Genomic DNA, 17,500 nt, shown 5'->3' on the forward strand with positions numbered 1-17,500 from the left:
GCTCAGAATCCAAGGGGGCTCCCTATAAAGCCGCTTATCACGCCTCCTGTTGGCCTATAGATCCCGACCACATTCGCTCACAGGGGTTCCACCAGCAGAGCTGCTAATGAAAAGGACGCTCAAAACCCGGTTATCCCTGAAACACCCCACCATGAAAGAAATTGTTGAGAGCAGGCGCCAGTCACAATATGACTACCATGACAGGAATGCGAGGGTGCGATGTATTGATGTAAATGACCCTACTATTGTCCTCAACTACGCTGCAGGGCCCAAATGGCTCGCAGGCACTGTGATTGCCAAAGAGGGGAATAGGATTCTGGTAGTTAAACTTACCAATGGACAAATCTGCCGCAAACACGTGGATCAAACAAAAAGGAGGTTCAGCAACCCCATAGAAGAAGCAGAGGAAGAACACGATATAGAGTTCACTCCACCACAGGTGACAGAACACCGGAACCAAAGGGAGGAGAGCCCAGTCACTGTGGGCAGTCCGGACAGGCCTGAGGCACCGCAAACAGCAGACACTCAGGCCAGCGCCCAACAACCGGAGCCTCAACTCAGGCGCTCTACAAGGGAGCGTAAACCACCAGAGAGACTCAACCTGTGATCCCAGTAAGACTTTGGGGGGGGAGGTGATGTCATGTATTCAACTATCATTGTGACCCATGTATAAACTGACCTAAGTTGTACACCGTGAGAACAATGACCACTAGGTGGTGAACTTGTGGGAGACACTCCTAACCTGGACTTTCAGGTATAAAAGGGGAAGCTCCACCCACCTTCATCACTTGAGGTCTTGGTAATAAAGGTAATAACAGAGTGACCTTCTCTCTAGTATGGGCCTTGTGTGCATTTATACTGTGTAGTAAGGACATATCAAGAATGAGGGACAGAGAGAGCGAGACAGAGAGGAGAGGCGTACCTTAGATGAAGAGAGAGTGAGATGAGGCAGTATTTCCAAAGAGTGGGCCTTTGAAAGGACCCTTCCCCTCCCCCAGTTAGTCCTGTCTGATCTCCCTGTAGAGGCCCAAACCCCCTCCACAAACCCTCAGGCCTGCTGCGAGCTGTCCGTACCCACCTGCAATGGTGGCAAGGAGAATTCAATGTGGTGACAGAGAGACAGACAACACACACAGGGGGCGCTGGGGTCAAACACTGCCAGGCCCAAACTCAACCTGGCCTCCAGCTGGGGCCCAGTCCTCAGTTATACTGCTGCCTACGTCGGAGAATCTCACCTCGGATCAGATAGTCAGCGATCTGGGGCGCACACACAGAGCAGGAAAGACCCAGGCTCCATCTCCGGCCTAGTGCTGAGTTAGCCTGATCTCACACCCGGTGTGGGACTGAGCTCCCCCCCACACACACACACACACACACAGAGCAGGAAAGACCCAGGCTCCTTCTCCGGCCTAGTGCTGAGTTAGCCTGATCTCACACCCGGTGTGGGACTGAGCTCCCCCCCACACACACACTCACACACACACACAGAGCAGGAAAGACCCAGGCTCCTTCTCCGGCCTAGTGCTGAGTTAGCCTGATCTCACACCCAGTGTGGGACTGAGCCCCTCCCCACACACACACACACACAGAGCAGGAAAGGTCCAGGCTCCTTCTCCGGCCTAGTGCTGAGTTAGCCTGATCTCACACCCGGTGTGGGACTGAGCTCCCCCCCACACACACACACACACACACAGAGCAGGAAAGACCCAGGCTCCATCTCCGGCCTAATGCTGAGTTAGCCTGATCTCACACCCGGTGTGGGACTGAGCTCCCCACACACACACACACACACACACACACACACCAGAGCAGGAAAGACCCAGGCTCCTTCTCCGGCCTAGTGCTGAGTTCGCCTGATCTCACACCCGGTGTGGCGCGGCTTGGGAATCAACCAGAGTTGCTTCCCCAAGCGCCCCACCAGGCGGCCCCTTGAGGGACAGCGGCTGAAGGCGGGCTTGGGACCGCGACGCCCCTCACGGTCAAACAGCCCGCCGGCGCGCAAATGAAGAACGGCCACTCGGGCAAGGTAGGGCAGCCCTGCCACGAAGCACAGCCCTTGAGGGGCAATGGCATGGGAACCAAAGAGGGCAAAGGTCATCTGAGACATCCCGAAGTCTGCCTCACAGCGGAGGGTACGTCCGGAGATTGCCGGCGACCACCGGGAGGGAGCGTGGGAGCAACGAAGGCATCACGTGGCCTTAACAAGGTTCAGTTTTTCTTGTGTTCAGTCTCGGGGTGAGGGCGTCGCTGGATAAGGCCGGCATTTATTGCCCATCCCCAACTGACCTTGAGAACCCGCTGCGGTCCGTGAGGGGAAGGTGCTCCCACAGAGTTCCAGGTTTGATATGGTGGGGTGGGGAGGGATTGGAGGCGGGAGGGTGGGGGGGGAAGGTCGTGTTGGGACACTTCAGAGGGGCGTTAAAGAGCCAACCAAGTTGGTGTGGGACTAGGGTCCGGGAGGCTGCTGAGTCCAACTCCTTGTTGGACAATGCTTGAGCGGAAAGGGTTAAACGGTGGTGTCGGTGGGGGGCAGGGGGCGGGGGGCGCTCCAGTGGGTTGACGCTACGAGGCGGGGGAGGTCGAGGGCCTGGTCAAAAGCAGCGGAGTGATTGGAGACGCATCGACCCTCAAACATCGCCGTCCCTACCAGCTGCCATTCTTTGTGGGAGCCAAGTACCCAAGGTCCCTGATCCGGGGCCCGCCCGTCCCGACAGGGGAAAGGTCAGCGGGTTACTGGCAGGGCGGGGGAGGGCAGTGGCACAGCAGGTCAAAGGGCACGGCGGGTCAAAGTGCACGGGGGGCAGCAGGTCAAAGGGCACGGGGAGGGCACAGCAGGTCAAAGGGCACAGGGGAGAGCAGGCCAAAGGGCACAGCGGGTCAAAGGGCACAGGAGGTCAAAGGGCACAGTGCAAGACACAGCAGGGCAAAGGGCACAGCAGGTCAAAGGGCACAGGGGAGGGCACATCAGGGCAGAAGGCACAGGGGACAGCAAGTCAGATGGCACAGGGGCGAGCAGGCCAAAGGGCACAGCAGGTCAAAGGGCACAGGAGGTCAAAGGGCACAGCAAGTGGGGTTGCCGGGCCTGGATTATGGGGCTCGAGTGTCTGGAGTGCGAGTGTGTGGGGCTCGAACCCATGACCCTCTGACTCAGAGGCGAGAGAGGGTGACCCACGTAGGCACGCCCGGCAGCGTAGGGGCAGGGGTGTGCGTTGACAGCATCACTTCTCGTCCATTGAGGAGCAGGGGTGGGGAGGACATAAAGGTTTGCCCGTTCTGCCGCGGAGGATGGCAAGGGGCAGCGCCTTGGCGCTCGGCGACACGGATACTCACCGTACTTAGCTGCAGCCAGATCTCCCAGCATCCCGAGCCCAGCCTGAGGCATCCCATAGGGCAGCTGGCCAGCACCTGCTGGGGGGGGGGAAGGGCTAAAGGTCAAAGTTGACGTTGACAAACATTGAGAGAGAAAATGTCACACACAGTGGGCACTCAATACTGATCACAGGGACCAGGCATCCCAGCTCTAGGGGTGTCACAGTGTGTTAGATACACTGTCCTTTCCCCCTCTGGGACCGGGTGTCACAGTGCGTTAGATACACTGTCCTTTCCCCCTCTGGGACTGGGTGTCACAGTGCGTTAGATACACTGTCCTTTCCCCCTCTGGGACTGGGTGTCACAGTGTGTTCGATACACTGTCCTTTCCCCCTCTGGGACCGGGTGTCACAGTGCGTTAGATACACTGTCCTTTCCCCCTCTGGGACCAGGTGTCACAGTGTGTTAGATACACTGTCCTTTCCCCCTCTGGGACCGGGTGTCACAGTGTGTTAGATACACTGTCCTTTCCCCCTCTGGGACCGGGTGTCACAGTGTGTTAGATACACTGTCCTTTCCCCCTCTGGGACCGGGTGTCACAGTGTGTTAGATACACTGTCCTTTCCCCCTCTGGGACCGGGTGTCACAGTGCATTAGTTACACTGTCCTTTCCCCCTCTGGGACCGGGTGTCACAGTGTGTTAGATACACTGTCCTTTCCCCCTCTGGGACCGAGTGTCACAGTGTGTTAGATACACTGTCCTTTCCCCCTCTGGGACCGGGTGTCACAGTGCGTTAGATACACTGTCCTTTCCCCCTCTGGGACCGGGTGTCACTGTGTGTTAGATACACTGTCCTTTCTCCCTCTGGGACCAGGTGTCACTGTGTGTTAGATACACTGTCCTTTCCCCCTCTGGGACCGGGTGTCACAGTGTGTTACATACACTGTCCTTTCCCCCTCTGGGACCGGGTGTCACAGTGCGTTAGATACACTGTCCTTTCCCCCTCTGGGACCGGGTGTCACAGTGCGTTAGATACACTGTCCTTTCTCCCTCTGGGACCAGGTGTCACTGTATGTTAGATACCCTGTCCTTTCCCCCTCTGGGACCGGGTGTCACAGTGCGTTAGATACACTGTCCTTTCCCCCTCTGGGACCGGGTGTCACAGTGTGTTAGATACACTGTCCTTTCCCCCTCTGGGACCGGGTGTCACAGTGCGTTAGATACACTGTCCTTTCCCCCTCTGGGACCGGGTGACTCAGTGTGTTAGATACACTGTCCTTTCTCCCTCTGGGACCAGGTGTCACTGTATGTTAGATACCCTGTCCTTTCCCCCTCTGGGACCGGGTGTCACAGTGCGTTAGATACACTGTCCTTTCCCCCTCTGGGACCGGGTGTCACAGTGTGTTAGATACACTGTCCTTTCCCCCTCTGGGACCGGGTGTCACAGTGCGTTAGATACACTGTCCTTTCCCCCTCTGGGACCGGGTGTCACAGTGCGTTAGATACACTGTCCTTTCCCCCTCTGGGACCGGGTGTCACAGTGTGTTAGATACACTGTCCTTTCCCCCTCTGGGACCGGGTGTCACAGTGTGTTAGATACACTGTCCTTTCCCCCTCTGGGACCGGGTGTCACAGTGCGTTAGATACACTGTCCTTTCCCCCTCTGGGACTGGGTGTCACAGTGCGTTAGATACACTGTCCTTTCCCCCTCTGGGTCCGGTTGACACAGTGTGTTAGATACACTGTCCTTTCCCCCTCTGGGACCGGGTGTCATACACAGTTGAGCAGATGATTCGTGTATAACTCACCCAGCCCTGCAGGCATTACTGGCTGTCCATTGTAGGGGAGTCCGGCACCTGCTCGGAGAGGAAGAAGGTTGAAATAAGCATTATAAAATTCACTGTGGCCTTAATTTTTTGCCCCTCTGTCAAATGATCACAGAAATAATGTGGGTGACATTGAGCCTCATACGCAGAGCAGGAAAGACCCAGGCTCCATCTGCGGCCTAGTGCTGAGTTAGCCTGATCTCACAACCGGTGTGGGACTGAGCGCCCCGCCCACACACACACACACAGAGCAGGAAAGACGCAGGCTCCATCTGCGGCCTAGTGCTGAGTTAGCCTGATCTCACAACCGGTGTGGGACTGAGCGCCCCGCCCACACACACACACACAGAGCAGGAAAGACCCAGGCTCCATCTGCGGCCTAGTGCTGAGTTAGCCTGATCTCACACCCGGTGTGGGACTGAGCGCCCCGCCCACACACGCACACAGAGCAGGAAAGACCCAGGCTCCATCCCCGGCCTAGTGCTGAGTTAGCCTGATCTCACACCCGGTGTGGGACTGAGCGCCCCCCCCACACACACACACACAGAGCAGGAAAGACGCAGGCTCCATCCGCGGCCTAGTGCTGAGTTAGCCTGATCTCACACCCGGTGTGGGACTGAGCTCCCCCACACATACACAGAGCAGGAAAGGGCCAGGCTCCATCTGCGGCCTAGTGCTGAGTTAGCCTGATCTCACACCCGGTGTGGGACTGAGCCCCACACACACACACACACAGACACACACACACAAAGGCCCAGGCTCCATCGTTCCTCCTGGTGAAGGGGGCTGGAATTGGTGCCAGCTCGCTTCGGTTAGGAAGGGAGCGATAAAAACCAGCCAGGGTTGCTGCTCCTGCGTGCAGTGAGTGTGTGTGTGTGTGTGTGTGTGTGGGTTGGTGCGGTACCCCACGGTGTGGCATGCTCCTGGCTGTCGATGTGCAGGCTCACTCTGCGGACAATGGCCTGGTCGTCTCCTGGGCTCAGCGTCCTGGGTGACTGGCAGTGTCCCTTGGCGCCGACACTGCTTGTCCTCCGAAGACCAGCCGCTCATCACCCGAGCACCAATGACTACCCGACCCCTTCTCCCCCGAGATCTTGGTGCTCACGCCCCCCCCCCAGCGCCCACCAGCCCCCCCAATCCATTCAGGATCATGTGTCCATCTCTCATTGTCATAGCAACAGCCAATCCACAATGCCTCCTTGCCTGTTTCTCGCCGGATGGGGCAAGCCTTGTGGTGTGGGGGTTTAAGAACATAAGAGCATAAGAACTTAAGAAGTAGGAGCAGGAGTCGGCCATTCGGCCCCTCGAGCCTGCTCCGCCATTCAATAAGATCACGGCTGATCTGATCATGGACTCAGCTCCACTTCCCCGCCCGCTCCCCATAACCCTTCACTCCCTTATCGCTCAAAAATCTGTCTATCTCCACCTTAAATATATTCAATGACCCAGCCTCCACAGCTCTCTGGGGCAGAGAATTCCACAGATTTACAACCCTCTGAGAGAAGAAATTCCTCCTCATCTCAGTTTTAAATGGGCGGCCCCTTATTCTGAGACTATGTCCCCTAGTTCTAGATTTCCCTATCAGTGGAAACATCCTCTCTGCATCCACCTTGTCGAGCCCCCTCACAATCTTATACGTTTCGATAAGATCACCTCTCATTCTTCTGAACTCCAATGAGTAGAGGCCCAACCTACTCAACCTTTCCTCATAAGTCAACCCACTCATCTCCGGAATCAACCGAGTGAACCTTCTCTGAACAGCCTCCAATGCAAGTATATCCTTCCTTAAATACGGAGACCAGAACTGCACGCAGTACTCCAGGTGTGGCCTCACCAATACCCTGTACAGTTGTAGCAGGACTTCTCTGCTTTTATACTCTATCCCCCTTGCAATAAAGGCCAACATTCCCTTGGCCTTCCTGATCACTTGCTGTACCTGCAGACTAACTTTTTGTGTTTCATGTACAAGGAACCCCCAGGTCCCTCTGTACTGCAGCACTTTGTAATTTTTCTCGATTTAAACTATAATTTGCTTTTCTATTTTTTCTGCCAAAGTGGATAATCTCACATTTCCCCACATTATACTCCATCTGCCAAATGTTTGCCCACTCACTTGGCCTGTCTATATCCCTTTGCAGATTTTTTATGTCCTCCTCACAATTTGCTTTCCCACCCATCTTTGTATCGTCAGCAAACTTGGCCACATTACACTCGGTCCCTTCATCCAAGTCATTAATATAGACTGTAAATAGTTGAGGACCCAGCACTGATCCCTGCTGCACCCCACATTACACTTGTTTGGGGTGCAGCAAAGGTAGTTCAGGTGCTGATGGCAAACCAAAGTGCAACCTCCGGACACGGGCATGCTATTCAACCGTGGCGGTCGTTCACATTGCCGGATTAGGGCCTGCAGGCAGGCCTGGTGGCGGCTGAGCTGTGGTGGTCACCTGTGCTTCCTCCCACGGGGGATCAGCCCACGCGAGGCGCTGTACAAACGTGGGCCAGGAGGGGGGGGGGGGGGGCGGGGGAGAGGTTGTCGAGGGCCGGGGATTCGGTGCCAACAGCTGAGAGAATTGAGAGGCGGGTTAGTCAGCAGGCAAAATACAAAACACAACGCCTCCGATCGAAGATAGTCCCAACACTTGGTGACCAGCACGCCGCAGTTCACCAGCTCTGTCTCCGAGCGAGATGTTTATAACCGTATTTTCCAGACGTCTCGTCGAGCCCAGCCGACGCCATTGCTCGAGCAGCGTACGGCAGCTGACCGGCTCCATGTTTCGGGTGCAGAAAACAATCGTGGGCGGGCTGGACCTGTGTCACAGTCACAGCAAGTGACGATTCCCATTTACAAAGGGATCATTTCAACCGCTGAGACCACCAAATCAAACGGTACCCCATCGATGTCTCCATGGAAGAAAGTTAGTCATGGTTCACAGTATCAGTATTAACCACACTCCCAGGGCAGGTACAGCACGGGGTTAGATACAGAGTAAAGCTCCCTCTACACTGTCCCATCAAACACTCCCAGGGCAGGTACAGGGGGTTAGATACAGAGTAAAGCTCCCTCTACACTGTCCCATCAAACACTCCCACGGCAGGTACAGCACGGGGTTAGATACAGAGTAAAGCTCCCTCTACACTGTCCCATCAAACACTCCCAGGGCAGGTACAGGGGGTTAGATACAGAGTAAAGCTCCCTCTACACTGCCCCATCAAACACTCCCAGGGCAGGTACAGGGGGTTAGATACAGAGTAAAGCTCCCTCTACACTGTCCCATCAAACACTCCCAGGGCAGGTACAGGGGGTTAGATACAGAGTAAAGCTCCCTCTACACTGTCCCATCAAACACTCCCAGGGCAGGTACAGCACGGGGTTAGATACAGAGTAAACCTCCCTCTACACTGCCCCATCAAACACTCCCAGGGCAGGTACAGCACGGGGTTAGATACAGAGTAAAGCTCCCTCTACACTGTCCCATCAAACACTCCCAGGGCAGGTACAGCACGGGGTTAGATACAGAGTAAAGCTCCCTCTACACTGTCCCATGAGGACGCCTTTAGACCTTGCTGGGAACAGCAGTCACCAGGATAGTGAGAATAGTAACCTAACAAGTGGCCGCTGAGCTGAGCCGATATCTCTCTCGCCTCTGAGCCAGAAGGTTGTGGGTTTGAGTCTGACACACTTCAGAGACTCGAGCCCCATAATCCAGACCGACAAATGGAGCCGGTACTGAGGGAGCGCCGCACTGTCAGAGGTCTTTCAGGATGAAACATTAAACCCGAGGGTCCCATTGGTCCTCTCAGTTGGACATAAACATTCCATGGACACTATTGGAAGAAGAGCAGGGAAGTTATCCTCAGGGTCTTGGGGCTCACACTTATCCCTCGACCAAACCTCACTAAAAAGATAGTAACAGGAGGAGGCCATTCAGCCCCTCGAGCCTGTTACACAGGAACAGGAGGAGGCCCATTCAGCCCCTCGAGTCTGTTACACAGGAACAGGAGGAGGCCCATTCAGCCCATCGAGCCTGTTACACAGGAACAGGAGGAGGCCCATTCAGCCCCTCGAGCCTGTTACACAGGAACAGGAGGAGGCCCATTCAGCCCCTCGAGCCTGTTACACAGGAACAGGAGGAGGCCCATTCAGCTCCTCGAGCCTGTTACACAGGAACAGGAGGAGGCCCATTCAGCCCCTCGAGCCTGTTACACAGGAACAGGAGGAGGCCATTCAGCCCCTCGAGCCTGTTACACAGGAACAGGAGGAGGGCCATTCAGCCCCTCGAGCCTGTTACACAGGAACAGTAGGAGGCCATTCAGCCCCTGGGGCCTGTTACACAGGAACAGGAGGAGGCCATTCAGCCCCTCAAGCCTGTTACACAGGAACAGGAGGAGGCCCATTCAGCCCCTCGAGCCTGTTACACAGGAACAGGAGGAAGCCCATTCAGTCCCTCGAGCCTGTTACACAGGAACAGGAGGAGGCCCATTCAGCCCCTCGAGCCTATTACACAGGAACAGGAGGAGGCCATTCAGCCCCTCGAGCCTGTTACACAGGAACAGGAGGAGGCCATTCAGCCCCTCGAGCCTGTTACACAGGAACAGGAGGAGGCCCATTCAGCCCCACGAGCATGTTACATAGGAACAGGAGGAGGCCATTCAGCCCCTCGAGCCTGTTACACAGGAACAGGAGGAGGCCCATTTAGCCCCTCGAGCCTGTTACACAGGAACAGGAGGAGGCCCATTCAGCCCCTCGAGCCTGTTACACAGGAACAGGAGGAGGCCATTCAGCCCCTCGAGCCTGTTACACAGGAACAGGAGGAGGCCCATTCAGCCCCTCGAGCCTGTTACACAGGAACAGGAGGAGGCCATTCAGCCCCTCGAGCCTGTTACACAGGAACAGGAGGAGGCCCATTCAGCCCCTCGAGCCTGTTACACAGAAACAGGAGGAGGCCCATTCAGCCCCTCGAGCCTGTTACACAGGAACAGGAGGAGGCCCATTCAGCCCCTCGAGCCTGTTACACAGAAACAGGAGGAGGCCCATTCAGCCCCTCGAGCCTGTTACACAGGAACAGGAGGAGGCCATTCAGCCCCTCGACCCTGTACTTCCAATCACTGAGATCAGGGTTGATCTGTGACCTAACCCCCCATATACCCGCCTTTGGCCCATATCCCTTAATACCTTGAGTTAACAGAAATCTGTCGAAAAAAGAGATGAAGTAGATGATTGTGTCACTGTGGGATCTTGCTGTGCTTAGATTGGCTGCCGCATTTACCCACATTGCAACAGTGGTCAGACTACAAAGGTACTTCACTGGCCGTGTAGCTCGCTGGGACCTCCCCAGGTCGTGAAAGATACTCGATAAATGCAATTTCTTTCTTCCCAAGTCTGAACCGGCGTCACAGCCCGCCTCCCACAATGCACTCGTTCCCCAGACCACCGTCAATACCTACCATACTTGGCGGCTGCAGCATCGACTGTAAGCCCATTGGCCAATCCTTGCTGCCCTCCGTACAGAGCTTGTCCTGCATCTAAGGGTGGAAAGCTGCAGTCAGTCACAAGAAGCTCACACCCAGATACCCTGCCCCGCTGATCCATCCAAAGAACACACAGTGGTGGGCGTGTATGAGCTGTGGGAGGAGGTTCCTGGGTGGCTGGAATCATTGGTAGCAACATAGGAACAGGAGGAGGCCCATTCAGCCCCTCGAGCCTGTTACACAGGAACAGGAGGAGGCCCATTCAGCCCCTCGAGCCTGTTACACAGGAACAGGAGGAGGCCCATTCAGCCCCTCGAGCCTGTTACACAGGAACAGGAGGAGGCCCATTCAGCCCCTCGAGCCTGTTACACAGGAACAGGAGGAGGCCATTCAGCCCCTCGAGCCTGTTACACAGGAACAGGAGTAGGCACATTCAGCCCCTCGAGCCTGTTACACAGGAACAGGAGGAGGCCCATTCAGCCCCTCGAGCCTGTTACACAGGAACAGGAGGAGGCCATTCAGCCCCTCGAGCCTGTTACACAGGAACAGGAGGAGGCCCATTCAGCCCCTCGAGACTCTTACACAGGAACAGGAGGAGGACCATTCAGCCCCTCGAGCCTGTTACACAGGAACAGGAGGAACCCATTCAGCCCCTCGAGCCTGTTACACAGGAACAGGAGGAGGCCCATTCAGCCCCTCAAGCCTGTTACACAGGAACAGGAGGAGCCCATTCAGTCCCTCAAGCCTGTTACACAGGAACAGGAGGAGGCCCATTCAGCCCCTCGAGCCTCTTACACAGGAACAGGAGGAGGCCATTCAGCCCCTCGAGCCTGTTACACAGGAACAGGAGGAGGCCATTCAGCCCCCCGAGCCTGTTACACAGGAACAGGAGGAGGCCATTCAGCCCCTCGAGTCTGTTACACAGGAACAGGAGGAGGCCATTCAGCCCCTTGAGCCTGTTACACAGGAACAGGAGGAGGCCATTCAGCCCCTCGAGCCTGTTACACAGGAACAGGAGGAGCCCATTCAGCCCCTCGAGCCTGTTACATTAAGAACAGGAGGAGGCCCATTCAGCCCCTCGAGCCTGTTACACAGGAACAGGAGGAGGCCATTCAGCCCCTCGAGCCTGTTACACAGGAACAGGAGGAGGCCATTCAGCCCCTCGAGCCTGTTAAACAGGAACAGGAGGAGCCCATTCAGCCCCTCGAGCCTGTTACACAGGAACAGGAGGAGGCCCATTCAGCCCCTCGAGCCTGTTACACAGGAACAGGAGGAGGCCCATTCAGCCCCTCGAGCCTGTTACACAGGAACAGGAGGAGGCCCATTCAGCCCCTCGAGCCTGTTACACAGGAACAGGAGGAAGCCCATTCAGCCCCTCGAGCCTGTTACACAGGAACAGGAGGAGGCCCATTCAGCCCCTCGAGCCTGTTACACAGGAACAGGAGGAGGACCATTCAGCCCCTCGAGCCTGTTACACAGGAACAGGAGGAGGCCCATTCAGCCCCTCGAGCCTGTTCTGCCAATTTCAAGGCGATCGTGGCAGATCTGCGACTGAACTCCATGTCGAGTGTACGCGGGCAGTGGAAGGAGATTAAACATGCACTGAATAAGCGTTGATCTCATTGAGATGTACGAAATTCTTAGAGGGCTCGAGAGACAGATGCAGAGAGGATGTTTCCCCGGGCTGGAGAGTCAGGGGTCAGAGTCTCAGGATAAGGGGTCGGCCATTTAGGACTGAGATGAGGAGGAATGTCTTCTCTCAGAGGGTGGTGAATCTTGGGAATTCTCTGACCCAGAGGTCTGTGGGAGGGGATTAAAATATTGGGGAGAGTCAGTGATAGGGGAGTGTGTACATGGGCTGTGTGAGGATTAAATGGGTAGGGAGAGTCAGTGATAGGGGAGTGTGTACATGGGCTGTGGGAGGATTAAATGGGTGGGGAGAGTCAGTGATAGGGGAGTGTGTCCATGGGCTGTGGGAGGATTAAATGGGTGGGGAGAGTCAGTGATAGGGGAGTGTGTACATGGGCTGTGGGAGGATTAAATGGGTGGGGAGAGTCAGTGATAGGGGAGTGTGTCCATGGGCTGTGGGAGGATTAAATGGGTGGGGAGAGTCAGTGATAGGGGAGTGTGTCCATGGGCTGTGGGAGGATTAAATGGGTGGGGAGTGTCAGTGATAGGGGAGAGTGTACATGGGCTGTGGGAGGATTAAATGGGTGGGGAGAGTCACTGATAGGGGAGTGTGTACATGGGCTGTGGGAGGATTAAATGGGTGGGGAGAGTCAGTGATAGGGGAGTGTGTACATGGGCTGTGGGAGGATTAAATGGGTGGGGAGAGTCAGTGATAGGGGAGTGTGTACATGGGCTGTGAGAGGATTAAATGGGTGGGAACATTTTTCCTGCATTCTGATGTTGAGTTGTAAGCAAGCACATACCTAATCCTTTGCCAGCCTTCCCTCCATATCCCGCTCCGTCAGCCAAAACACTGGGATAACCTTGAGAGGAAAGAGAGGAAACGCTTCCATCACTGAGGGTTAAGGGAGATACCTGACCTAAGGTCTATCACTGAGGGGTCAAGGAGATACCAGACCTCAGGTCTATCACTGAGGGGTCAAGGAGATACCTGACTAAAGGTGTATCACTGAGGGTTAAGGGAGATACCAGACCTCAGGTCTATCACTGAGGGGTCAAGGAAATACCTGACTACAGGTCTATCACTGAGGGTTAAGGGAGATACCAGACCTCAGGTCTATCACTGAGGGGTCAAGGAGATACCTGACCTCAGGTGTATCACTGAGGTGTCAAGGAGATACCAGACTACAGGTCTATCACTCAGAGTTCAAGGAGATACCTGACTACAGGTCCATCACTGAGGGGTCAAGGAGATACCAGACCTCAGGTCTATCACTGAGGGGTGAAGGAGATACCTGACCTCAGGTGTATCACTGAGGGGTCAAGGAAATACCAGACTACAGGTCTATCACTCAGAGTTCAAGGAGATACCTGACTACAGGTCCATCACTGAGGGGTCAAGGAGATACCTGACCTCAGGTCTATCACTGAGGGGTCAAGGAGATACCTGACCTCAGGTCCATCACTGAGGGGTCAAGGAGATACCTGACCTCAGGTGTATCACTGAGGGGTCAAGGAGATACCAGACTACAGGTCTATCACTCAGAGTTCAAGGAGATACCTGACTACAGGTCCATCACTGAGGGGTCAAGGAGATACCTGACCTCAAGTCTATCACTGAGGGGTCAAGGAGATACCAGACTACAGGTCCATCACTGAGGGGTCAAGGAGATACCTGACTACACATTCATAAACTGAGGGTTCAGTGAGATCTGGGTCTGGGCTTGAATCTGGTTTCCCTGCAGTCAAACCAGATGTCAGGAGCTGGTTTCTTCCCCAGAGAATATTGGGCCTGTGGAACAGGCTGCCGGCTTGCCCAGTGGAGCCCGAAGCGCTGAGCGAGAGCTGTCTGGGTCTCTAGCTGGGGCTGTGATCACCTTGTACAAGAGGGAGGCACTGGTATGACATTCATCGGGGTCAGACTGGTCTCCTGGTCGAGCTTCAATTGCTGAAGCTGTGGGGGGGGTTGCGGGGAGGAGGGGGTTGGTCGCAATGGAATTTCACAGGTTTCCCCACCCCACCCCCCCGGCCAAAAAAAAATGTATTTGCTTTCTAGCCTTTCCCCGGGGGTCACATGACTCTGGGTGAGGGTGTGAGGATGGAGCTAAGCGACGACTAATGTCCGTCATTACTGCGGTAAGTATTACAAAGTATTTACAGCGCGGAGACAGGCCATTGGGCCCAACAGGTCCCTGCGCTGTCTATGCCCCCTCCCACCCCTTGTCATCTCACCCCATCACCATATCCTCCTATTCCCTTCTCCCTCTTGCCTTTATCTAACTTCCCCTTAAATACATCCGACTCAACCACTCCCTGTGGCAGCGAGTTCCACATTCTCACCACTCTCTGGGTAAAGAAGTATCTCCTGAATTCCCCATTGGGTTTATTAATGACCATCTTGTATTGATGGCCCCGAGTTCTGGTCTCTCTCCCACAAGTGGGAGCATCTTCTCCACGTCTGCCGTTTCGAATCCCTTTATAATCTTAAACCTCGATCAGGTCACCCTCTCAGTCCTCTCTTTCTGGAGAAGAGAGCCCTGGCCTGTTCAATCTTTCCAGATAGTTATAACCTCGCAGTTCTTGTATAAATTCTAGTAAATCTCTTTTTTACACCATCTCCAGTGCCTCTACATCCTTTTTTTTCATATGGGTTCAAGTCCCACTCCAGGGACTCGAGCACGTAAATCTAGGCTGACGCTCCAGTGTGGAGCTGAGGGAGTGCCGCACTGTCGGAGGGGCAGTACTGAGGGAGCGCCGCACTTTCAGAGGGGCAGTACTGAGGGAGCGCCGCACTGTCGGAGGGGCAGTACTGAGGGAGCGCCGCACTTTCAGAGGGGCAGTACTGAGGGAGTGCTGCACTGTCGGAGGGGCAGTACTGAGGGAGCGCCGCACTTTCAGAGGGGCAGTACTGAGGGAGTGCTGCACTGTCGGAGGGGCAGTACTGAGGGAGTGCCGCACTGTCGGAGGGGCAGTACTGAGGGAGTGCCGCACTGTCGGAGGGGCAGTACTGAGGGAGCGCCGCACTTTCAGAGGGGCAGTACTGAGGGAGTGCTGCACTGTCGGAGGGGCAGTACTGAGGGAGTGCCGCACTGTCGGAGGGGCAGTACTGAGGGAGTGCCGCACTGTCGGAGGGGCAGTACTGAGGGAGCGCTGCACTGTCGGAGGAGCAGTACTGAGGGAGCACTGCACTGTCGGAGGGGCAGTACTGAGGGAGTGCTGCACTGTCGGAGGGGCAGTACTGAGGGAGCGCTGCACTGTTGGAGGAGCAGTACTGAGGGAGTGCTGCACTGTCGGAGGGGGAGTACTGAGGGAGCGCCGCACTGTCGGAGGGGCAGTACTGAGGGAGCGCCGCACTGTCGGAGGGGGGGGTAATGAGGGAGTGCCGCACTGTTGGAGGGGCAGTACTGAGGGAGCTCTACACTGTCGGATGGGGGGGTAATGAGGGAGTGCCGCACTGTCGGAGGGGCAGTACTGAGGGAGCGCCGCACTGTCAGATGGGGGGGTAATGAGGGAGCGCCGCACTGTGGGAGGGGCAGTACTGAGGGAGTGCTACACTGTCGGAGGGGCAGTACTGAGGGAGCGCTGCACTGTCGGAGGGGCAGTACTGAGGGAGCTCTACACTGTCGGATGGGGGGGTAATGAGGGAGTGCCGCACTGTCGGAGGGGCAGTACTGAGGGAGTGCCGCACTGTCGGAGGGGCAGTATTGAGGGAGTGCCGCACTGTGGGAGGGGCAGTACTGAGGGAGCACTGCACTGTCGGAGGGGCAGTACTGAGGGAGCACTGCACTGTCGGAGGGGGAGTACTGAGGGAGTGCTACACTGTCGGAGGGGCAGTACTGAGGGAGTGCTACACTGTCGGAGGGGCCGTACTGAGGGAGTGCTGCACTGTCGGAGGGGCAGTACTGAGGGAGTGCTGCACTGTCGGAGGGGCAGTACTGAGGGAGTGCTGCACTGTCTACTCTATCGAACCCCTTCATAATTTGAAACGTCTATCAGGTCACCCGTCAGTCCTCTCTTTTGTAGAGAAGAGAGCCCTGGCCTGTTCAATCTTTCCAGATAGTTATAACCTCGCAGTTCTTGTATAAATTCTAGTAAATCTTTTTTTTAACACCTTCTCCAGTGTCTCTACATCCTTGTTATAATATGGAGAACAGAACTGTTAGTCAAAATGGCTCTTATTTAATCGCCAATCTCACTCAGTTGTGCGGCAAGCACAGTCCGACCAGATCAGTCCCTCACCATTGCCGTAGCTGGTGGCCAACTGAGCTCCTGGGTACGCTCCCGCTCCTTGATATCCTCCGGCCCCTAGGAACCCTCCGGCTCCTTGGTATCCTCCTGGAAAGGCTCCAGCTCCATAAACTGTTGGCGACGACAGAGAAAGTTTACCAGGGGCCCGGTCAGGCAGGACTACACCGTTGTCAAAGAGTCCCAGAGGGTCGGGCTGGAGGGGAAAATCGGAGGGAAGGATCCCGAGGTCGGGCTGGGCATTTTGACTTTTCCGGGGACGAGGAGAAGTTCCAGGGGCCGGAAACCGAGATCATCTGTCCGGGAAGAATTGTCCCCTGGGGCTCAGTCCCACAAACCGGCCGTGAGATCAGGCTAACTCAGCACTAGGCCGAGGTCGGAGCCTGGACCTTTCCTGCTCTGTGTGTGTGTGTGTGGAGCTCAGTCCCACACCGGGCGTGAGATCAGGCTAACTCAGCACTAGGCCGAGGTCGGAGCCTGGACCTTTCCTGCTCTGTGTGTGTGTGTGTGTGTGGAGCTCAGTCCCACACCGGGCATGAGATCAGGCTAACTCAGCACTAGGCCGAGGTCGGTGCCTGGACCTTTCCTGCTCTGTGTGTGTGTGTGTGTGTGTGTGTGTGTGTGGGGCTCAGTCCCACACACCGGCCGTGAGATCAGGCTAACTCAGCACTAGGCCGAGGTCGGAGCCTGGACCTTTTCTGCTCTTTGTCTGTGTGTGTCGGGGGGGGGGGGGGAACTCAGTCCCACACACCGGGCGTGAGATCAGGCTAACTCAGCACTAGGCCGAGGTCGGAGCCTGGACCTTTCCTGCTCTGTGTGTGTGTGTGTGTGGAGCTCAGTCCCACACCGGGCATGAGATCAGGCTAACTCAGCACTAGGCCGAGGTCGGAGCCTGCACCTTTCCTGCTCTGTGTGTGTGTGTGTGTGTGTGTGGGGGAGCTCAGTCCTACACCGGGCGTGAGATCAGGCTAACTCAGCACTAGGCCGAGGTCGGAGCCTGCACCTTTCCTGCTCTGTG

General features: G+C 56.0%; 1 protein-coding gene across 1 annotated transcript in view; it reads right to left on the reverse strand.

The window, feature by feature from the left end:
- The window catches only part of LOC139245772 (uncharacterized), a gene marked incomplete at its 3' end in the record, with an annotated part of 23,035 nt that overhangs the window by 2,619 nt on the left and 2,916 nt on the right, over positions 1-17,500 (reverse strand). Inside the window, exons 2-6 of the mRNA XM_070871279.1 lie at positions 16,477-16,596; positions 13,041-13,100; positions 10,585-10,662; positions 5,119-5,166; positions 3,331-3,405 (exon numbers count right to left, since the gene is read on the reverse strand). Coding sequence (XP_070727380.1) covers positions 3,331-3,405; positions 5,119-5,166; positions 10,585-10,662; positions 13,041-13,100; positions 16,477-16,596 — 381 coding nt within the window. The remainder of the gene's footprint in view (positions 1-3,330; positions 3,406-5,118; positions 5,167-10,584; positions 10,663-13,040; positions 13,101-16,476; positions 16,597-17,500) is intronic.

This window comes from Pristiophorus japonicus, unplaced genomic scaffold (assembly GCF_044704955.1).
Source record: "Pristiophorus japonicus isolate sPriJap1 unplaced genomic scaffold, sPriJap1.hap1 HAP1_SCAFFOLD_2350, whole genome shotgun sequence".
NCBI classification, from domain to species: Eukaryota; Metazoa; Chordata; class Chondrichthyes; family Pristiophoridae; genus Pristiophorus; species Pristiophorus japonicus.